General features: G+C 44.4%; 1 protein-coding gene across 9 annotated transcripts in view; it reads left to right on the top strand.

Annotated features, from left to right (window-relative positions):
- The window catches only part of LOC112234280 (adhesion G-protein coupled receptor D2), a 158,060-nt gene that overhangs the window by 13,005 nt on the left and 121,400 nt on the right, over positions 1 to 23,655 (top strand). For 8 of the 9 annotated variants that reach the window (XM_024402337.2, XM_024402340.2, XM_042321909.1 and 5 more), the window contains 4 exons: positions 9,362 to 9,553; positions 11,134 to 11,180; positions 18,327 to 18,632; positions 19,065 to 19,173. In XM_024402337.2, the coding sequence (XP_024258105.1) occupies positions 9,362 to 9,553; positions 11,134 to 11,180; positions 18,327 to 18,632; positions 19,065 to 19,173 (654 nt within the window). The remainder of the gene's footprint in view (positions 1 to 9,361; positions 9,554 to 11,133; positions 11,181 to 18,326; positions 18,633 to 19,064; positions 19,174 to 23,655) is intronic. The other variant, XM_024402342.2, reaches the window with a different exon arrangement.

Genomic DNA, 23,655 nt, shown 5'->3' with positions numbered 1-23,655 from the left:
GGACTATTCTCGTCCTGGTCCATTGTGGATTGATATTACACTTCATTAAATAGTATAGGCCACAGTAACGGGTAATAGCAACAGTAAAAAATTGTGCTGAGCAATTAACCGACCTACTTGTCTGTTCTGAGATGGAGAAGAGACAGAAAGAACTCGCAATTGAAAGGGATAAAGAGCAGTTGTTCATGAGGTATCTCTACCTGAAAATACATGATCTAAGATTGATAGTTGGTATTCAGCAGTTTTAAAAGTATGTGTTTTTTACTTTGAAGAACTATTAAAAAAGTAATTTGTATCAGACGGCATAGGCAACAGTTCTATAGAGATGAGATGATAACTTGGAATTAAATAATAGTCTTCAAATAGGCCTAAAACAAATGTAATATACAAAACAATTAAAATATTTTATTAAAGTAATGTGAATACATTATGGTTAATAAGTGATAAGCAGTAATGGCAGTCATTTTATTAATAGTTTTTCTGTGGGGGGGTGAAACTGAAACAGCACTCCTAAAAGCTTAGTACTATTAAAAGAAAAATTAACATCCAGTGTTTGCTCAATAGCCTATGTTTGGAGTGTTGGCAGTCAATATTGTTGTAATTGGCTTTAAAAGCCTAGCGTACATATCTTTACTCATTGCACTTCTCCTAAAATAAAAATACTAGGTTCCCGTAAAATGTATTGTATGTGTGAGGCAGGTTCTCAATAAGCAAAATATATATACTGCATTATAGCAATGCAGTTGATACTGCATTATAGCAATGAATCATTTAAATTAAGCGGAGCCAGTTCAGAAAATAAACCTGAGTGCCCCTCCTCAGGCTGACGCATCAGCTGAGATGGCATCTACTGTGTTAGAGGCTAGTATCAATCACGCCTACCTTAGTTGGCGGTCTATTTAAGCTGACCGGGTCTGCTCACTCATCCTGCTGCCACTTACTGTTACTATGTGCTGGCTTCTTGTTCCCACCATCACCCCAGCCTCTACCTGTTAGGTTCTGTGTTCCTGCCGGGGGGATTGGTACAGCTTACCGCACTCACTGCCTGTAGGCTATTTTATATTGATGCTTTGCTTGGACAGTGAGCTACCCTGATAGAGCAGAGCCTATATCACCAAGACTTGCACTATCCATTGCTTAATAAATGGTTAAACATATTTCTACCTGGCGTTTTCTTTCTGAAATAAGTTTGTAGGAGTGCGTCTTTGGTAACCGGATGAGATGCTCTCTTTGGAGATGGGTATGGATACTTGAAGAAGCTAAATGAAGTATGCAGGTAGGCGCATACAGTGCATTCGGAAAGTATTAAAGACCCTTTGACTTTTTCCACATTTTGTCAACATTACAATCTTATTCTAAAATGGATATCATAAAAAAAAAAATCTTCATCAATCTTCACACAATACCCAATAATGGCAAAGCGAAAACAGGTTTGTAGAAATGTTAGCAAATGTATAAAAAAAAATATATATATATATATCTTAACGAAACTATTCAGACCCTTTGTTATGAGACTCGAAATGGAGCTCAGGTGCATCCTGTTTCAATTGATCATCCTTTCGATGTTTCTACAACTTGATTGGAGTCCACCTGTGGTAAATTCAATTGATTGGACATGATTTGGAAAGGCGCACACCTGTTTAATATAAGGTCCCACAGTTGACAGGGTATGTCGTGTCTGTTGACTTATATCTCCCTCATTAACTTTAAGCATCAAATCAAATGTTATTTGTCACATACACATGGTTAGCAGATTTGAATGCGAGTGTAGCGAAATGCTTGTCAGAGCAGCTTACTGATCACTGCACCTATACACAGCCCATCTGTAAATAGCCCACCCAACTACCTCATCCCATATTGTTATTTTTTTTTTGCTCTTTTGCACCCTAGTATCTCTACTTGCACATCATCATCTGTACATCTGTCACTCCGGTGTTAATACTAAATTGTAATTATTTCACCACTATGGTATATTTATTGCCTTACCTCCCTAATCTTACTACATTTGCACACACTGTATATAGATTGTTCTATTGTGTTTGTTTATCCTATGTGAAACTCTGTGTTGTTGTTTTTGTCGCACTGCTTTGCTTTATCTTGGCCAGGTCGCAGTTGTAAATGAGAACTTGTTCTCAACTGGTTAAATAAAGGTGAAAAAAATAAATGTCAGAGCAAAAACCAAGCCATGAGGTTGAAGGAGTTGTCCGTAGAGCTCCGAAAAAGGATTGTTTCGAGGCACAGATCTGGGGATGTCACGACTTCCGCCGAAGTTGGCTCTCCTGCCTATTCGGGCGGTGCTCGGCGGTCGTCGTCACCGTCCTACTAGCCACTACCGATCCCTTTTTCGTCTGTTGGTTTTGTCTTATTAGTTTCACCTGTGTGTATTTTAGTTTAATTAACGTCCTTATATGTAGTAGGTTGTCCCGCCCTTGTTTTGTGCGGGATTGTTTTTGTATTCGTGTCATTTGGTGTAGCACTTGTGTTTTATTCTCCGGTCTATTTTGATCCTGTGTTGGATTATTCACCCTGTGTGTTGGGTTGACCGTGTTTTTTGTGCGCCGGAGAATAAACTGTTCGAATCACTGAAACCTGCTCTCTGCGCCTGATTCCACCCACCTTGATAAAACGTGACAGAATCCCGCACCCTCATGGAATCAGCAGGAGCAGCCGCGTCTCCTCTCCCATCGATGGAAGAGAGGGTCCTCCATCACACCAGCGTGCTTCACCGGATTGGTTCTGCCATGGACCAAATGATGGAGAGGATGGATCGATGGGAGAGGAGTGGCCTTCAACCTCATCTCCAGCACCCCCTTCTCCAGCACCTCCTGTTCCTGCAACCACATCTGGCTCCGGGGCTCTTCGGCTGACACTCCCACGGGAGTATGACGGAACGGCGGCTGGGTGCCAGGGTTTCCTCCTTCAACTGGAACTATACCTGGCTACCGTGCGTCCTGCTCCCTCCGGAGAGGAGAGCGTGAGCGCCCTCGTCTCCTGCTTGACTGGGCGGGGCCCTCGAGTGGGCCAACGCAGTGTGGAATGGTCCGGACTCGGCGAGGGATAATTACCCAGAGTTCACCCGCCGATTCCGAGCTGTTTTTGACCATCCACCAGAGGGTCGGGCGGCGGGTGAACGGCTGTTCCACCTGCGTCAGGAGATGAGGAGCGTACAGGACTTTGCTCTGGAGTTCAGGACCTTGGCCGCAGGAGCAGGATGGAACGACAGGGCCTTGATCGATCATTTCAGATGCAGTCTCAGGGAGGACGTTCGCAGGGAGCTGGCATGTCGGGACACTACATTCACACTGGATGAACTCATTGACTTGGCTATCCGTCTGCTGGCTGCCCGCGGACGTTCGGATTAGGCCCTGTCGTTTCCACTTCCCAGCCCTCCTGCCCCTATCCCTATGGAATTAGGAGGGGCGGCTTCGAGGGGGACCGGAGGAGGAGTGTCCTCCTGCACCAGTTGTGGTCGACGAGGGCACACGTCCGACCGGTGCTGGAGGAACTCGTCTGGGAGTCGGGAGGGCAGGCGGAGCACTGCTCGATCACCCCAGGTGAGTAAGAACCAGACTCACCCAGAGCTTCCTGTCGGTCATGTGTATGTGTTGACTTCTTTCCCTGGGTTTTTTCCCTCTCTACAGCATAAGGCGCTAGTCGATTCAGGCGCAGCTGGGAATTTCATGGATCGTGGGCTTGCGTTAAGGCTAGGGATTCCCCTTGTGTCGTTAGACCAACCTTTCCCCGTGCACTCCTTAGATAGCCGACCATTAGGGTCAGGAGTAATTAGGGAGGCTACGGTGCCGCTGGACATGGTAACGCAGGGGGATCATAAGGAGCAGATTAGTCTGTTCCTTACAGATTCACCTGCGTTTCCAGTGGTGTTGGGGGTTCCCTGGTTAGCTCAACACAACCCGGTGATTTACTGGCGACAGGGCGCTCTTAAGGGGTGGTCAGAGGAGTGTTCAGGTAGGTGTATAGGAGTTGCCGTTGGTGCGACTACGGTGGAGAGTCCAGACCAAGTTTCCACCGTGCGCATTCCCTCTGAATATGCCGATTTGGCTATCGCCTTCAGTAAAAAGAGGGCGACCCAATTATAACCTCATCATCGAGAGGACTGCGCGATAAACCTTCTGGAGAACGCTGCACTTCCTAGGAGTCACGTGTATCCATTGTCCCAGGAGGAGACGGTAGCGATGGAATCATATGTTGCTGAATCGCTGGGACAGGGGTACATTCAGCCCTCCGCATCACCCGTCTCCTCGAGCTTCTTTTTTGTGAAGAAGAAGGATGGAGGTCTGCGTCCGTGCATTGATTATAGAGGTCTAAATTCCATCACCGTGGGGTTTAGTTACCCACTACCTCTCATCGCTACGGCGGTGGAATCATTTCACGGGGCGCGCTTCTTCACAAAACTGGACCTGAGGAGCGCGTATAATCTGGTGCGTATCCGGGGAGGAGATGAGTGGAAAACCGCATTTAGTACTACATCTGGTCATTATGAGTACCGCGTCATGCCATACGGGTTGAAGAATGCTCCAGCCGTCTTCCAATCCTTCGTAGATGAGATTCTCCGAGACCTGCTCGGGCAGGGAGTGGTAGTGTACATCGATGACATCTTGATCTATTCTGCCACACTCGTGGCGCATGTGTCTCTGGTGCGTAAGGTACTTGGGCGACTGCTGGAGCATGACCTGTATTGCAAGGCGGAGAAATGTGAGTTTTTCAAACAGTCCGTTTCCTTCCTGGGGTATCGTATTTCCACCTCCGGGGTGGTGATGGAGGTTGACCGCGTTACAGCCGTGCGTAATTGGCCGACTCCGACCACGGTGAAAGAAGTGCAGCGGTTTCTAGGGTTTTGCCAATTACTACCGGAGGTTTATCCGGGGTTTTGGTCAGGTGGCTGCTCCCATCACCTCACTGCTGAAGGGAGGACCGGTGCGCTTGCGCTGGTCAGCAGAGGCGGGCAGAGCCTTCAGTTGTTTGAAGGAGCTGTTCACCAATGCGCCCGTGTTGGCGCATCCGGACCCCTCTTTAGCGTTCATAGTGGAGGTGGATGCGTCCGAGGCTGGGGTCGGGGCCGTGCTGTCCCAACGCTCGGGCGTGCCACCCAAGCTCCGCCCGTGTGCTTTCTTTTTGAGCAAGCTCAGCCCAGCGGAGCGAAACTATGATGTGGGGGACCGGGAGTTGTTAGCTATAGTCAAGGCTCTGAAGGTGTGGAGACATTGGCTTGAGGGGGCTAAACACCCTTTTCTCATCTGGACTGACCATCGTAATCTCGAGTATATCCGGGCAGCGAAGAGACTAAATCCACGTCAGGCTAGATGGGCCATGTTTTTTACCAGGTTCCGGTTTACCCTCTCATACCGGCCAGGCTCCCAAAACACCAAAGCCTACGCGCTGTCCCGCCTCTATGATACCGAGGAGCGGTCCGTTGAGCCAACTCCCATCATTTCACCGTCATGTCTCGTGGCACTGGTGGTATGGGAGGTGGACGCGGAGATAGAGGAGGCCTCACGGTCAGAGCCGGCCCCCCCTAACTGTCCAGTGGGGACTCAGTACGTGCCGTGGGGAGTCCGGGACAAGCTGATCCGGTGGGCTCATACTCTCCCCTCCTCGGGTCATCCTGGCATCGAGAGGACAGTGCGGAGTCTGAGAGGGAGATACTGGTGGCCCACGCTGGCTAAAAACGTGAGATTTTATGTCTCCTCCTGCTCAGTGTGTGCTCAGAGCAAGGCTCCTCGGCACCTGCCTAGAGGGAAATTACAACCCCTCCCCGTTCCACAACGGCCGTGGACACACTTATCGGTGGACTTTCTTACCGACCATCCCCCGTCCCAGGGAAGTACTACGATCCTGGTCGTTGTGGATCGGTTTTCTAAGTCCTGTTGTCTCATCCCGTTGCCTGGTCTCCCTATGGCCCTGCAGACTGCGGAGGCCTTGTTTACCCATGTCTTCCGGCACTATGGGGTTTCTGATCGGGGTCCCCAATTCACGTCCAGAGTGTGGAGGGCGTTTATGGAGAGATTGGGGGTCTCGGTCAGCTTAACCTCAGGTTTTCACCCCGAGAGTAATGGGCAGGTGGGGCGCGTAAACCAGGATGTGGGCAGGTTTCTGCGGTCCTATTGCCGGGACCGGCCTGGTGAGTGGGCAAGGTATGTTCCCTGGGCTGAACTAGCTCAGAACTCCCTACGCCACTCAACTAACTTGTCCCCTTTTGAGTGTGTGTTAGGTTACCAGCCGGTCCTGGCCCCATGGCATCAGAGCCAGACCGAGGCTCCTGCGGTGGAGGAAAGGGTACAGCGCTCCAAGGACACCTGGAAAGCCGTTCAGGACTCACTACGGTTAGCGGGAGAACGGCAGAAGAGGAGCGCTGACCAGCACCGCAGTGAGGCCCCCGTGTTTGCACCGGGGGGACAGGGTCTGGCTCTCGACCCGAAACCTGCCCCTCCGCCTTCCCTGTCGGAAGCTGGGGCCGCAGTGTGTGGGGCCGTTCAAAGTCCTGAGGAGAATAAACGAGGTGTGTTACAGGTTACAACTTCCTAGGTATTACCGTATTAACCCCTCGTTTCATGTGTCTCTCCTCAGGCCGGTGGTGGCTGGTCCCCTGCAAGAAGGTGAGGTGCCTGAGGTCCCTCCGCCCCCTCTGGACATCGAGGGGTCCCCGGCGTACACAGTTCGGGGCATTCTGGATTCGAGACGCCGGGTGGGGGGCCTACAGTACCTCGTGGACTGGGAGGGGTACGGTCCGGAGGAGAGATGCTGGGTTCCGGTGGGGGACATTTTGGACCCTTCTCTCCTGAGAGATTTCCACCGCCTCCACCCGGATCGCCCAGCACCTCGTCCTCCGGGTCGTCCTCGAGGACGGTGGCGGGGGCCGCGGGTCAGAGGGGGGGTACTGTCACGACTTCCGCCGAAGTTGCCTCTCCTGCCTATTCGGGCGGTGCTCGGCGGTCGTCGTCACCGTCCTACTAGCCACTACCGATCCCTTTTTCGTTTGTCTGTTGGTTTTGTCTTATTAGTTTCACCTGTGTGTATTTTAGTTTAATTAACGTCCTTATATGTAGTAGGTTGTCCCGCCCTTGTTTTGTGCGGGATTGTTTTTGTATTCGTGTCATTTGGTGTAGCACTTGTGTTTTATTCTCCGGTCTATTTTGATCCTGTGTTGGATTATTCACCCTGTGTGTTGGGTTGACCGTGTTTTTTGTGCGCCGGAGAATAAACTGTTCGAATCACTGAAACCTGCTCTCTGCGCCTGATTCCACCCACCTTGATAAAACGTGACAGGGGAAGGGTACCAAAACATTTCTGCAGCATTGAAGGCCCCCAAGAACACATTGGCCTCCATCATTCTTAATTGGGAGAAGTTTGGAACCACCTAGACTTCCAAGAGCTGGCCGCCCGGCCAAACTGAGCAATCAGGCGAGAGGGAACTTGGTCAGAAAGGGGACCAAGAACCCGATGGTCACTCTGACAGTGCTCCAGAATTCCTCTGTGGAGATGGAGGAGGACCTACCAGAAGGACAACCATCTCTGCAGAACTCCACCGATCAGGCCTTTATGGTAGAGTGGCCAGACAGAAGCCACTCCTAAGTAAAATGCACATGACATGCTTGGAGTTTTGCCAAAAAGCATCAGTCCATGAAAAAAAAGGTTCTCTGGTCTGATGAAACCAAGATTGAACTATTTGGCCTGAATGCCAAGCATCTCATCTGGAGGAAACCTTGCACCATCCCTACGGTGAAGCATGGTGGTGGCAGCATCATGCTGAGGGCATGTTTTTCAGTGGCAGGGACTGGGAGACTAGTTAGGATCGAGGGAAAGATGAACAGAGTAACGTACAGAAATATCCTTGATGAAAACCTGCTCCAGAGCGCTTAGGACCTCAGACTGAGGCAAAGGTTCACCTTCCAACTGGACAACAACCCTAAGCACACAGCCAAGACAACACAGGAGCAGCTTTGAGACAAGTCTCTGCATGTCCTTGAGTGGCCCAGCCAGAGCTCGGATTTGAACCCAATCAAACATCTCTGGAGAGACCTGAAAATAGCTGTGCAGCAACGCTCCCTGTCCAACTTAACAGAGCTTGAGAGAATCTGCAAAGAAGAATGGGAGAAACTCCCCAAATACAGGTGTGCCAAGATTGTAGCGTTATACCCAAGAAGACTCGAGGCTGTAATCGCTGCCAAAGGTGTTTGGAGTAAAGGGTCTAAATATTTATGTAAATGTGATATTTCAGTTGTTGTTTTTCCCGTAAATTTGCTCAAATGTATTAAAACCAGTTTTTATGCTTTGGCATTATGGGTTATTGTGTGTAGGTTGATGAGGGGAATAAAACAATTTAATTGTTTTTAGAATAAGGCTGTAACGTAACGAAATGTGTGGCAAGTAAAGGGGTCTGAATACTTTCCGAATGCACCGTATGTTTATATGTTTAAGGATGTGCAGTATATTTTCTGTTCAAGGCACATTGACTAAACAACTTTATGGATATGCTGCTTTGCAAGGCAAGGATAAAACAGAAAACACATTGCTGTTTAACCAGCCTTAGTAGCGCAGGCCTAGGTTAAGGGTAGCGGAGGGCTTGATACGAAATGGGAAACAAGAAATCTGTTTTTTTTAAACAACAACCATATTTCTACACAGGGTGGGGTCAGAAGCATGATATCATATATCTCTTCTTGTTCCATGGCACTGTGTGCACACGTAGGCCTAAGAAGACTCACCTATGCGATGCTGCTAAAACAGCCTTGATTAAGAGGACATGTCTTTTCCATGGGCACTGTGTGTCATGGGTGGATAGTCTGCTATTCCGCTCTCAAAATCCATGCCATTGTCAAATGCGTTACCATTAAGACCTGCTTTTTGTGGGTCTTATCTTCCCATTAGCGCTGGGAAGATTGTTACTTTTGCTCTTGTTTTTAAGGACATACCTAAAATATTGCCACACCTCCCACCTCAACGCAAGCGAGTTGATTTTAGACAGGTAAATTGCCGAGCCTGGAGTTAGACACTTGTCTTCCTTCTGCTAAGTTTTTCCCGGACAATGTGCTACTGCTTTTGCTTGCTGTTTGGGGTTAAGGACAGTTTTTAGGGCTGTATTCCAGAATTCCTGGTTGGAGGATTTTGTACCTTTGGTCAATCCTTCCTGATTCTAGGAATCCTCCAACCTGGATATCTGGAAAACCTGAGAATTTTTGGAAAGTTACTGTAAGTTTGCAACCCTCGACAATTTAATGTAAAGCACTTGTGACATATAATGATTCTAAAAGGTCTTTAAAAATGCATTTGATTGATTGATGTACAATGGACTCATCTTATCTTTTTGGCTCCCTGTTTTTTTCTGTTATTTCTTCCTTACTAGCTAACAGCAGTGAGTTGGCTGACGAGTTCCTGTACTCCCTGTTGGATTCAGATGTGGTGCCATATCATAACTTCTCTGAGGTGGTGGATGCACCTCAGGCTGGAGAGTGTGTCACCTTTGACCCCCTGAGTGGAGGCTGGGACTTAGACGTTTGTGACAGTCAGAGAGGTGCCGTCTGCCAGTTTGAGAAAGGTGATCGCTCACTGATGACAGTTAAATGTCATCGAAACATGATCTAATTATTTCTAAGCACACACAAATCAATCAAAGGGGGAGTGCATGTTTTTGGGGGGGAATTAAACAACAACATCCTATGTAAAATAAGATACAACTTTTAAAAGTTAAGCGTCACCTGTCTCAAATAGACTCTTGTTATGTTATGGTGCCAATGTAATAAAAAACTCAATGGCCCTGCTTGGGTACTTTCAAAATTAAACTTAGGATGTGTTCAGAAAGGTGATGTGTTTAGAACGTTATATAAATGGGATTAATAGAGCTAGCAGGATTCCCTATTCTACATGTCAAATATTTGTTTTACACAATACATTTATATCTGGACATTCGATAACGTTGCACCCATTCAAACAGACCCAAGTCATTCCATCCTTTAGGTAATCACTAATCTATAATTGGTTAAGTTACGTCTACCTCTGTAGATACCTTGCTTTCACCTATCCAGTCACCTTAAAGGGGCAAACCAGGATTCGAACAACAAAGCGGTCAGCCCGCCACTTCTTTTGGTAAACAGAGTGATGAGGCTGGGGAAATGTAATTGATAGACAGAGCTATGGACGCAAGGACTGACCACCCATGAGATCAAAATGATAGTGTTAGCCATGTTTTAAAGCTATACAGTGTTTATTACATTGTTTACTTGGCATGGAATAAAACAAGCGTATATTTGGGGTTCTGATTGGGTACAATAGTTGAACTAAGCTCATGAGGCATTTACATGTTATGGATGTACCAAAGGATGGTTGTACCAGTCCCCCATTGCCCCTTAATTAAGGGAGGGGGTTGTTTTAAGATGGTCATACCAAGGATAATTTAGCTATTTGATTTCGAATTTTAGGACCTGTTTTGGTATCAAAAAAAGTACATAAAACAATTAATTGGTGAAACATTACATTTGGCCTTACTGCTATTAGCCCATAGAAACACATTGAATAAAAGATTCATACATGACAAAACAGATCAACAGTCAATAAAAAAAAGTGTCTGTCCTATATCTGAGAGATATAATAAATATCAGGATTTTAGGCATCCTAGAGCAAAATGTGTTCGTGAGAGTCTCACGTTTCAGTATTCGTGTGTAGCCCAATCTGTTCAGACTTTAGAGACAAAAGTTGGCAGATCGGCGGAACCGACTGCAGACGAGTCCCGTGACTCTTGTGGGGGTAGTAGACCAAAACGGAGAACACCGTCGTGTTTGGGAGAGTCTCGTCTGTCTATAGAGTAGTAATACATTCGGACGCTACAGATGTTTTTCTGAGAAGACCGATTTTCGGGATGTCACATGGTCTGACAAACACCACTGTACACACTCGGAAGGCCGCCATTGGTGGATAAAGTGATTTGAGACGCTGCCCATGCAAAAAAAAACACTATATCTCTAGCTTAAACAAAATTATTTTGATGGGGATTTTTGTATTATGCTAATTATATTTCCACTGGGGCACGGACATCAACTCTGGGCGGTTGTTTATGTTTTATTCAGTATATCCCGAGATATCTCATACTAACATTGTTTTGTTTACTTTTTTTTATTCTAGAGGTGTTGGACATCTTCGGCTTTCCCAAGACAGCGTTTTTCATTAAGGTGAGCAAAGATGCGCTCGACCAACCCTGTAAATTGGAAGGTTCACCCAGCTGTAGCCTATTAGTTTCACACCATTCAAATGCAGCTTTATCAGTCTGGATTCTGCGTCCAACAAACGCAAGCCAATGGCAGAATTAATATGCATCTCCCCTGGGTTATTTAGGGTTACGTCCCAAATGGCACCCAATTCCCTATGTAGTGCACTGCTTTTTACCAGGGTCCTTAGGGCTGTGCTTAAAAGTAGTGCACTATAAAGGGCATTTGGGACACAACCTTAAGCCTGTGTCACACCAAAGGTTTTCTGTTATATTGACAAGATAGTTGAGTGACTGCTCCAACAATGGAAATGCATGTCCTCAAAGATGGAAGGCAGGGGGGAGGTGGTGAGATTAGCTGTGTGGTGACCATTCTAGCCAGTGTGAACAACTATACTCCGATATAGTTGTTTATATGAGTGCATCCATTTATATCAGTGCATTTATAACACAACCATTGCAAAACTTTTTTTCGATCAAATAAGCCTCACGTACCAAATTAGGAATGACATTTTTTGTTGTTGACCAAATTTGACACTCATTGGCCTCCATTAAAAAAAAATCCTCACTTCGTTGTCTTATTTAGGTAGACAGATTTTGGTTTGAGTAAACCCTCTGGCTTTGCAGCTTCCTCTGGTCACACAAAGCTATTTGGACACAATTTTTGTTTCAGATGCAAGTGACATCTTCTCTAGCAACTTTGCTGATACATGAAGCAATTCAAAGGCAATTGAAATTTCATGCAACATCCAATCCTGTCATACATTGGAGCTCCTGAGTGGCGCAGCGGTCTAAGGCACTGCGTCTCAGTGCTAGAGGCATCACTACAGACACCCTAGTTCGAATTCAGGCTGTATCACAACTGGCCGTGATTGGGAGTTGTCCGGGTTTGGCCGGTGTAGGCCGTCATTATAAATAAGAATTTGTTCTTAACTGACTTGCCTAGTTAAATAAAGGTAAAAATAATCAATAATAATAATAATCACATCATGGTTTCATAAATTATTTGTTTATCCTAACGCTTGGTAATTGGAACATCCTCGATATAGACAAAATACTGGCTGAACATTTTAGCTAGCTAACCAAAATGTTGCCTATTTGCCAATCATGTTTTACCAAGCTAGCTAGCTAACCAAGCAGTTCATGTTGGACAATTTCAGTTGAAACTGGAGAGAGAAATGTCTGGGTTCACTTTTAAAATTAAATGTATTGACCTCCAGACCATGTACATAAACCATGACTTGCCATGGTGACTAGAATTGTTTATACATTTCCTAAATGGCATGTCTCTTTTGTTGTAGTTTGCAGCAGCACTGACAGCTGTGTTGACATGAAAACTGGATCTGATTTCCGATTGGAATGATATGACTAGTCAAGTAAACTTGCTCACTGATTGGACATTGAATACAGTCAGATGCAATGCAACTAGGCATAGACGACGCTAAAAATCTTTACATAGTTGGAGCACTCTACATAATCATGTTGTCCTGAAGTCTGCAACCGATGTGCTCACATTAGATGAGTTTGCTAACATTGCAACCTGTCTAGTCCCCTCCTTGACTTGCGATTTCCAGATGTTTCAGGGCCCGCCTCCTACTCTGTGTGGCTGTAGGACAAGTTGCACAAGTAGGCCTGCACAGACTACTATTTTAGCCGTCTTATGCCACTATTTTTGCTGTCCCAGACAAAATTTCCACATCGTGGGCAAATTATAATTGCAAGTCGCATCGTAGCACCTCTATCACTTCACAAGACATTTTCTGGCATGTCAGAAAAATAACCGGGACCTAAGATGCATATCGGGAGAGTGAAAGACGCGTAGTCGCATTTCATTCGCCCACTTTCATTATGCGACCTACGACGTCTTGGTCAGAGCATACGGCGTTAGAATTTATTTGCGATCCCAGAAATTTGTCGTGGATCTCAAATCGTGGCAAAATCGCAGTTAAAAATCATGTAATGTATTATACATTACACGATGGCGTCACACTGAGCAACCCAGATCCAACTTCATTAGAAGCAACATACAGTGCCTCCAGAAAGTAGTCATACCATAGATCTACACACAAGATGCCATAAGGACAAAGTGAAAACATGTTTTGAGAAATGTTTGCTAATTTATTGAAAATTAAGTATAGAAATATCCAATTTACTTAAGTATTCACACCCCTGAGTCAATACTTTGTAGAAGCAGCTTTGGCGGTTTATAGCTCTGAGTTGTCTTGGGTGTGTCTGTATCAGCTCTGCAAACCCGGATTTGAGGATTTCCTCCCATTCCTCTTTGCAGATTTTCTCAAGCTTTGTTAAACCATTACAGTCTAAGCCGGGGAGGGTTCTGCTAAGCCATGTGGAATTGTTTTAAGAAGGTACCAAGGTACCAAAATGATCCATTGAATTGTAAGACCCCTTGAAGTATCAAAAAATATATAAACAAATTATGTAATGAACATTTTTATTTGACCTTTACTGCTATTAGCCCATACAAACACATTGAATAACAGATTCACTACATGGAACAACAGATAGTCCCCCCCCAAAAAAAAAAAAAAAAAGTGTGTTCACATGTGTTTAACCCCTTATTTTTGGAACTAAACAGTCTCCATAAATACTTCCATAAATGTTTTCATTTGGTACCAGGGGACCTTCAGACTAGTCTTGTGAGGCCTGTGGGCATCCTAGAGCAAAACAACTGAAATGTACGTGTTCTTTAGAGTATCGCCTTTCTACAGATGGGTTATATTAGTGTAGCCCAAACTGTTCGAACACTACAGACAGAAGTTGGCAGATCGGCTGTACCGACTTCAGACGAGTTCCAAGACGTTTGTAGGGCTCGTAGACCAAAACATTCGGACACTACAGACAATTTAGTAAGAAGACCGATTTTCGGGATGTCTCATGGTCTGACAAACACCGCTCTAGCTCTATGCTAATTAGATTTCCACGGACATCGATTCTAGGGGGTTAATTTAGATGGGGAGCGGTGGTGAACAGCAATCTTCAAGTCGATCCACAGATTTTCTATGGGATTCAAGTCTGGGCTTTGACTGGGCCACTCAAGGACTGTCACATTCTTGTTCTGAAGCCAATCCAGCATTCCACCTTTTAACAAACTTCAGGCGTGCCTGCGGTCATTATCGTGGAAAATACATAATTAGTCATTCTATCCCATGTTTTACTGTTTAAAGAATTATCTTGTTATATGCTGGTGTTTTTCTAACCTGATACAACCTTGTCTTTGTGGGACTTAGTCATAAGACTGGGCGTATAGCTACGGTCAGCTTGGGAGCGGCCGCAGCATGTGACACCCCGTGGGTTTACTATCTACAGAAAGTCACATGTATGGAAACTTGCAGAAAGGAGCATATTATAGTGTTTTGCAGTTTCCAGATGAATGAATGTGCTAACTAATGACCTTTTACACACTATCTGTTGACTGCCACGTACACAGAAAAGGGTTGTATGTATTTCCTCTATAAAAGCAAAGACCGGGCTATGTTTGTTAAGCTTTCAACTCTGAACCGTTCTTGGTGATGTTGATTTTTGCAAATCTTATGATAAAGTGTTGTTTGAAAGAATCTGGTCTCTCTTCCCTTTGATTATATATTCCACAATATCACGTGCCTTTTTCTCAGGAGTGGCTTCAGTCTGGCCACTCCAATAAAGCCCAGATTGGTGAAGTGTTGTAGAGACTGTTGTCCTTCTGGCAGGTTCTCCGATATCAGCCAAGTAACTCTCTGTAGTTCTGTCAGAGTCCTTCTTGCCCGGTTGTTCAGTTTGGTCAGACAGCCAGCTCTAGGCAGAGTGTGGGTATTTCCATATTTTTTTCAATTTCACAATGCTGGAGACCACTGTGCACTTGGAAACGTTCAACACTCTAGAAATGTTTTTTTTTTTTACCATTCCCCAAATAAATGCCTCATAACAATTCTATCTCAGAGATCTATAGACAGTTCCTTGGAGTAGCTGCTCTGACATGCACTGTCAACTGTGGAACCTTTCCACTGGGGCACGGACATCGATTCTAGGGTGTTAATTTAGGTGGGGAGCGGTGGTGAACAGCAGGTGTGTTTCTTTTTAAATCATGTCCAAACAATTGAATTGGCCACAGGTGGACTCCAATCAAGTTGTAGCGACATCTCAAGGATGATCAAAGGAAATTGGATGCACCTGAGCTCAACTTGGAGCGTCATAGCAAAGGGGTGTGAATACGTACAGTACCAGTCAAAAGTTAGGACACACATACTCATTCAAGGGTTTTTCTTTATTTTTTACTATTTTCTACATTGTAGAATAATAGTGAAGACATCAAAACTGTGAAGTAAGGAATCATATAGTAACCAAAAAAAGTGTTAAACAAATCAAAATATATTCTATATTTGAGATTCTTCAAAGTAGCCACCCTTTGCCTTGATGACAGCTTTGCACAATCTTGGCATTCTCTCAACCAGCTTCATGAGAAATCATTCTTAAATGAAAGAAGTTTGTGGAGATGGAAGATCCTTTCAGAAGGACAACCATCTCTGCAGCACTCCACCAATCAGGCCTTTATGGTAGAGTGGCCAGACTGAAGCCACTCCTCAGGAAGTGACACATGACAACCCGCTTGGAGTTTGTTAAAAGGCACCTAAAGAACTCTCAGAAGTTGACAAACAAGATTCTCTGGTCTGATGAAACCAAGATTGAACTCTTTGGCTTGAACGCCAAGCATCACGTCTGGAGGAAACCTGGCACCATCCCTATGGTGGAGCATTATGCTGTGGAGATGTTTTTCATCGGCAGGGAGACTTGTCAGGATTGAGGGAAAGATGAACAGAGCAAAGTTCAGAGAGATCCTTGATGGAAACCTGCTCCAATGCGCTAAGGACCTCAGACTGTTGCTAAGCTTCACCATCCAACAGGACATTGACCCTAAGCACACAGCCAAGACAACGCAGGTGTGGCTTCGCGTTTATGAAGCCGGGTCTTTATATTCATAAAGTCTATGAATATCATTGAGTGGCCCAGCCATAGCCCGGACATGAACCTGATCAAACATCTCTGGAGAGACCTGAAAATAGCTGTGCAGCGACACTCTCCATCCAACCTGACAGAGCTTGAGAGAATCTGCAGAGAAGAATGTGAGAAACTCCCCAAATATACATGTGCCAAGCTAGTAGCATCATACCCAAGAAGACTTGAGGCTGTAATCGCTGCCGAAGGTGCTTCAACAAAGTGCTGAGTAAAGGGTCTGAAAACTTGTGTAAATGTGATATTTAATTTTTGTCTTAAAACCTGCTTTTGCTTTGTCATTATGGGTATTGTGTGTAGATTGATGAGGTGGAAAAAATATTTAATCTATTTTAGAATAAGGCTGTAACGTAACAAAATGTGGAAAAAGTCAAGGGGTCTGAATTAGAGGTCGACCGATTATGATTTTTCAACGCCAATACCGATACCGATACCGATTATCGGCGGATCAAAAACCCTGATACCGATTAATCGGCCGATTCCTTTACTTTTTTATTTGTAATAATGACAATTACAACAATACTGAATGAACACTTATTCTAACTTAATATAATACATCAATACAATCAATTTAGCCTCAAATAAATAATGAAACATGTTCGATTTGGTTTAAATAATGCAAAAACAAAGTGTTGGAGAAGAAAGTAATATGTGCCATGTAAAAATGTGTGCCATGTAAAATATGTGCCATGTAAAAAAGCTAACGTTTAAGTTCCTTGCTCAGAACATGAGAACATATGAAAGTTGGTGGTTCCAAGATAAGAGGTTTTAGGTTGTAGTTAATATAGTATTTATAGGACTATTTCTCTCTATACCATTTGTATTTCATATACCTTTGACTATTGGATGTTCTAATAGGCACTATAGTATTGCCAGTGTAGCAGTATAGCTTCCGTCCCCCTCCTCGCCCCTACCTGGGCTCGAACCAGGAACACATCGACAACAGCCACACTCGAAGCATCGTTACCCATCGCTCCACAAAAGCCGCGTTCCTTGCAGCGCAAGTGGAATAACTACTCCAAATCTAAAAGCGAGTGAGGTTTGAAACAGTATTAGCGCACACCCAGCTAACTAGCTAGCCATTTCACATTGGTTACACCAGCCATTAGGCTGATAGGCTTGAAGTCATAAACAGCGCTGTGCTTGAGAAGAGCTGCTGGCAAAACGCACAAAAGTGCTGTTTGAATTAATGATTACGGGCCTGCTGCTGCTCAGTCAGACTGCTCTATCAAATCAGACTTAATTATAACATAATAACACACAGAAATACGAGCCTTTGGTCATTAATATGATCGAATCCGGAAACTATCATTTCGAAAACAAAACCTTTATTATTTCAGTGAAATACGGAACCGTTCGGTGTTTTATCTAACGGGTGGCATCCCTAAGTCTAAATATTCTTGTTACTTTGCACAGCCTTCAATGTATGTCATAATTACGTAACATTCTGGCAAATTAGTTCGCAATGAGCCAGGCAGCCCAAACTGTTGCATATACCCTGACTCTGCGTGCAATGAACGCAAGATAAATTACACAATTTCACCTGGTTAATATTGCCTGCTAAACTGGATTAGTAGTTATAACTAGTGATTATGATTTATTGTTTTTTATAAGATAAGTTTAATGCTAGCTAGCAATTTACCTTGGCTTCTACTGCATTCGTGTAACAGGCAGGCTACTCGTGGAGTGCAATGGTTAGAGCGTTGGACTAGTTAACTGTGCTTTTGCAAGATTGGAACCCCTGAGCTGACAAGGTGAAAATCTGTCGTTCTGCCCCTGAACAAGGCAGTTAACCCACAGTTCCTAGGCAGTCATTGAAAATAAGAATGTGTTCTTAACTGACTTGCCTAGTTAAATAAAAGGTATAAAAATACAAATAAAAATCGGAATTCGGCGCCCAAAAATACCGATTTCCGATTGTTATGGAAACTTGAAATCGCCCCGATTAATCGGCCATTCCGATTAATCGGTCGACCTCTAGTCTGAATACTTTCCAAATGCACTGTAAATAAGCCCAATAGACATTCCCATTCAAGTCAAAGTTCGCTAATGTTCTAATAGTTATTCTATTTCTATGGTTCAAACCACCATGTTTTTCACCAAGGTGATTGAGGACATGAGCATGAACGCGTCGTCTGAGAAAGACTTGGTGTCGCTGAGCGGACTGACTACCGTGCTGGTCAGGGTCCTGGAGGCCAGTCCAGACATCCTTACGTCCACCGATGTCCTCTACCTCACCGAGATGATGAAACTGGAGGCCACCACCACCACCCAGGAGGTCAACCATGCCCAGGGGGGCCTAGACTCTGCCGATGCCATGGTGTCCATTGCCACCAACTACCTGAAACTGGCCAGTCTCATCCTGGACTCTAAGAGGGCCACCCAGTGGCTAGGTCGGCCGGAGGACGTTGTACGTTTTCAGTGTTCACACGTTTATATAATGTATTACACCAGCAAACAGAACTGGTTGCAATTACGTATTTAATGATTTCATGGTCAGGTTGTATACTGGTCTTAATATTTTTTTTGTCACACTTTTGTCTTAACTCTACAATGAATGTGAAGTTTTGATTTATTTTGTAATTTTTACATGTTCTATAAGGAACTGGTTCTATACGGAAGTTGTAATCTGACCACAAAACAACAGGAATATTATGTATTTTTCATGACTTCTTGATCTTGTCGTGAAAAAATATATCATTACCTGATTGTAACAGAGACCAGTCGTTTTGTATTCTGGTTACATGACCAGTTTTCAACCAGAAAATCCAATTTCAGTAATGTTTTTTTTTCACACAAATGCAAAAAAATAATTTTTTATTTTTATTTTTTTTCCATACAGACTGTGGGACCATTCACTGTGGTGGAGAGCATTGATAAACTGACTGGAGCTTTAGCAGATGTGCTATCTGCCGAGTGGAAAAGCTTCACACTCTCCACGGAAAACATAGGTAATGATATTGTTTGCATCCGTTTTTTATAGTGTTGCTAAACATCTTTGAAATTAGATCTAATTAAGAATAAAATTAACATAAGAACTGATAAGAACGGATAAGAACTGGAGATAGAACTGGGAACTTCAGATAGACGCAAACCAACTAGAGAATAGAGGTGAAATGACAAAGAAAAGGGAGTTCACTTTACAGTGGTATCTGATGGCTCAGTCTGGGAGTATAGTGTTTGAATCAAATCAAATTATATTCGTCACAGGCCGAGAGAAAGAAAATAGAGAATTATTAGAAAAATTATAACATGTAATAATAAATACCCAATGAGTAATGATAACTTGGCTACGAGGTCATTGAGTTGGATATGTATATGTATAACTAGGAATGAAGTGAATACGCAACAGGATAGATAATAAACAGTAGCAGCAGTGTTTGTGAAGAATGAAAAAAAGTTTGTGCAAAAAGGGTCAATACAGATAGTCCCGGGTAGCTATAAGGTTAACTATTTAACAGTCTTATGGCTTTGGTAGAAGCTGTTCAGGGTCCTTTTGGTTACAGACTTGGTGCAAAAAAAATAATATAGTATCGTCTTTGTCTCTTAAAATCATTGTAATGTGGTTAACCTTAAAAATACAAATTATTTAAAACATTCATTCATTCAACCAGAGAGCGCCATTAGATCACGGAAATAGGCTGCACTTGACCATTGCACTTGAATCATTCCCATGGTGAATGGCTAGGCCTGCTACACTATGAAAATAGACACTATGGCCGAGACTTTGATATTATTGGCTGCAATTGATATGGTGAAAACAATGTGTGGGGAGGCGGAGGCACAGAAACTCACATCAATACCTTGTCAGAGAAGACTGTTGAATTAATAATTTATTATATTGCTAGCAATCAATTCAAATCAAATCTTATTCAAGAGGAAACTGACTGAACGACTCAAAACTCCCCAGCTTATGCTCTCCAAATGGACGTTAGCTGTGAGGGCCGAGATGCCCATGTATTGTCTTTTGTTTGCTATACATGTATGCTATTCATGAGGACATATTGTTCTGTCTCACGATTCTCGAGCATGGAAGGGATGTTCAGTGTGCTGCGTGCCTATATTGACGAAATACAGATTCCATGGGGTAGAATGGGGGGCTTTTGCACAGATGTTACTCCAACTATAGCGGGACGGCGGGCATGCCTCTGCACTCTAGTTATGAATGTGTCTCCCTCTGCCACATGGACACATTGTATGATACCGAGAGCAACTGTCAGCAAAAGAGCTGAGCACAGAACTCTGCAGCAGGTAAGCACAGATATACAGCGGGAAGAGAGAGTATGTGAACCCTTTCTAATGACCTGGGTTTCTGCAAAAAAAGAAACGTCTTCTCACTGTCAACTGCGTTTATTTTCAGCAAACTTAACATGTGTAAATATTTGTATGAACATAACAAGATTCAACAACTGAGACATAAACTGAACAAGTTCTGCAGACATGTGACAAACAGAAATTTAATAATGTGTCCCTCAACAAAGGGGGGTCAAAATCAAAGTAACTGTCAGTATCTGGTGTGGCCACCAGCTGCATTAAGTACTGCAGTGCATCTCCTCCTCATGGACTGCACCAGATTTGCCAGTTCTTGCTGTGAGATGTTACCCAACTCTTCCACCAAGGCACCTGCAAGTTCCCGGACATTTCTGGGGGGGAATGGCCCTAGCCCTCACCCTCCGATCCAACAGGTCCCAGACGTTTGTTTAAATTATGTATTCAATATAGACAAGAAAAATACAATAATGTGTGTGTTATTAGTTTAAGCACACTGTGTTTGTTTATTGTTGTGACTTAGATGAAGATCAGTTCAAATTGTATGTACAATTTATGCAGAAATCCAGGAAATTCCAAAGGGTTCACATACTTTTTCTTGCCGCTGTACTGCACCAGGTAACTTTGATTATTAACCTCATCAAACCACGTCCCCTGCGCGCACGCCTGTTAGCTAAACTATGTGGAGATATGGCATCAGAGCATGACAATGTTCTATTGCACACTGAGGCTTGGTGGTTATTGAGGGAGAGTGTTGGAAAGATATTTCGTATTGAGAGAGGAACTGTTGTCAGGACTACCTGACATGATGACTCCTTGCTGTCCCCAGTCCACCTGGCCGTGCTGCTGCTCCAGTTTCAACTGTTCTGCCTTAATTATTATTCAACCATGCTGGTCATTTATGAACATTTGAACATCTTGGCCATGTTCTGTTATAATCTCCACCCGGCACAGCCAGAAGAGGACTGGCCACCCCACATAGCCTGGTTCCTCTCTAGGTTTCTTCCTAGGTTTTGGCCTTTCTAGGGAGTTTTTCCTAGCCACCGTGCTTCTACACCTGCATTGCTTGCTGTTTGGGGTTTTAGGCTGGGTTTCTGTACAGCACTTTGAGATATCAGCTGATGTACGAAGGGCTATATAAATAAATTTGATTTGATTCAACATGGATGTAAACCCCCCCCAAAAAAAAAAAACAGACTTGGTTGACTTTTTGTGTAATGAAAAAAAATGTGTTTCCTTGACTATGTAACAGACATATTTGGAGAACTGAACACGAGCATGCAGGGGAAATACAAAAACATTCTACTGACGAGTGATCGAATCAGTGGATTCAGAGGGAAGAATTCCTATTGGAGAGAGTATTTCAAAAGCGAACCATGCCCCCTTCCCTAGGCTGTGCATGTTTCTATCGGACAACAGCATCAGTAAGTGTCCCACACGAGTGATGACTGCTCACTTCCGATGCTTGGAAGAGAACTTTGGAACCTACTTCCCAATCCGTTTAACTGTGATCCTGGCTCAGTTGACATGCCGGTAAGTGAAAATGAACAGCTGATCGAGCTGTCATGTGACCGAATGCATTCACTGGTCACTGTGGAGGAGTTTTGGTTCCTGACTCAAAGGGAATACCCTGCCGTCTCCCTCTGAGCATTAATGCTGCGTTCAAAACAACTGGGAACTCCGACAAGGATATATATTTTTGAACAGTCATCCAACTCGAATTTCCAACTCAGGAACTTGGACCTCTTTCTAGAGCTCCGACATTCTGACCTAAACATCACTGGCATCATGATTTCTCCTCGTATTTTTCAGAGCTTTCCCCTAGATGTTGGAACATTGCTGCAGGGACTTGCTTCCATTCAGCCACGAGCATTAGTGAGGTCGAGAACAGATGTTGGGCAATTAGGCCTGGCTCGCAGTCTGCGTTCCAATTCATCCCAAAGGTGTTCGATGGGGTTGAGGTTAGGGCTCTGTGCAGGCCAGTCAAGTTCTTGCACACCGATCTCGACAAACCGTTTCTGTATGGACCTTGCTTTGTGCACCGAGGCATTGTCATGCTGAAACAGGAATGGGCCTTCCCCAAACTGTTCCCACAAAGTTGGAAGCACAGACTCTTCTAGAATGTCATTGTATGCTGTTGTGTTAAGATTTCCCTTCACTGGAACTAAGGGGCCTAGCCCGAACCATGAAAAACAGCCCCAGAAATTATTCCTCATCCACCAAACTTTCCCGTTGGCACTATGCATTGGGGCAGGTTTGGGGCAGGTAGCGTTCTCCTGGCATCCACCAAACCCAGATTTGTCCGTTGGACTGCCAGATGGTGATGCGTGATTCATCACTCCAGAGGACACGTTTCCATTGCTCCAGAGTCCAATAGCGGCAAGCTTTACACCACTCCAGCTGACGCTTGACATTGCACATGGTGATCTTAAGCGGCCACGGAAAACCATTTCATGAAGCTCCCGACGAACAGTTATTGTGCTGATGTTGCTTCCAATGGCAGTTTGGAACTCGGTTGTAAGTGTTGCAGCTGAGGACAGACGATTTTTATGCGCTTCAGCATTCGGCGGTCTCGTTCTGTGGGATTGTGTGGCTTACCACTTTGCGGCTGAGCCGTTGTTATGCCTAGACATTTCCACTTCACAATAACAGCACTTACAGTTGACCAGGGCAGCTCAAGCATGGCAGAAATTTGCCAAACTGACTTGTTGCAAAGGTGGGCTCTTCAGTAAGGCCATTGTACTGCCAATGTTTGTCTATGTAGATTGCATGGCTGTGTGCTCGATTTTATACACATGTTAGCAACAGGTGAATTTGAAAGGGTGTCCACATACTTTTGTATGTAAAGTGTACATTTTTTCACATGGTTGGGTTTCAGAGAAGTTTTAGATCTCAAAATGGGGTTGTGGGCCAAGAATGTTTGGGAACCCCTGGTCTATGAATTTTTCTGGGCCTTCCTCTGGCTCTGCCTGTTATAGAGGTCCAAGATGGCAGGAAGCTCGGCCCCAGTGATTTACTTGGCCGTACTCACTACCCTCTAGCGCCTTGCGGAAGGATGCCAAGTTGTTGTCATACCAACTGGTGATGCAGCCAGTCAAGATGCTCTCAATGGTGCAGCTGTATAACTTTTTGAGGATCTGAGGGCCCATTCCAAATTTTTTCAG

Source organism: Oncorhynchus tshawytscha, linkage group LG05 (genome assembly GCF_018296145.1).
Source record: "Oncorhynchus tshawytscha isolate Ot180627B linkage group LG05, Otsh_v2.0, whole genome shotgun sequence".
Lineage (NCBI taxonomy): Eukaryota > Metazoa > Chordata > Actinopteri > Salmoniformes > Salmonidae > Oncorhynchus > Oncorhynchus tshawytscha.
The sequence above is the reverse complement of the archived record's forward strand: the minus strand, read 5'-3'. Positions and strand labels throughout refer to the sequence as shown.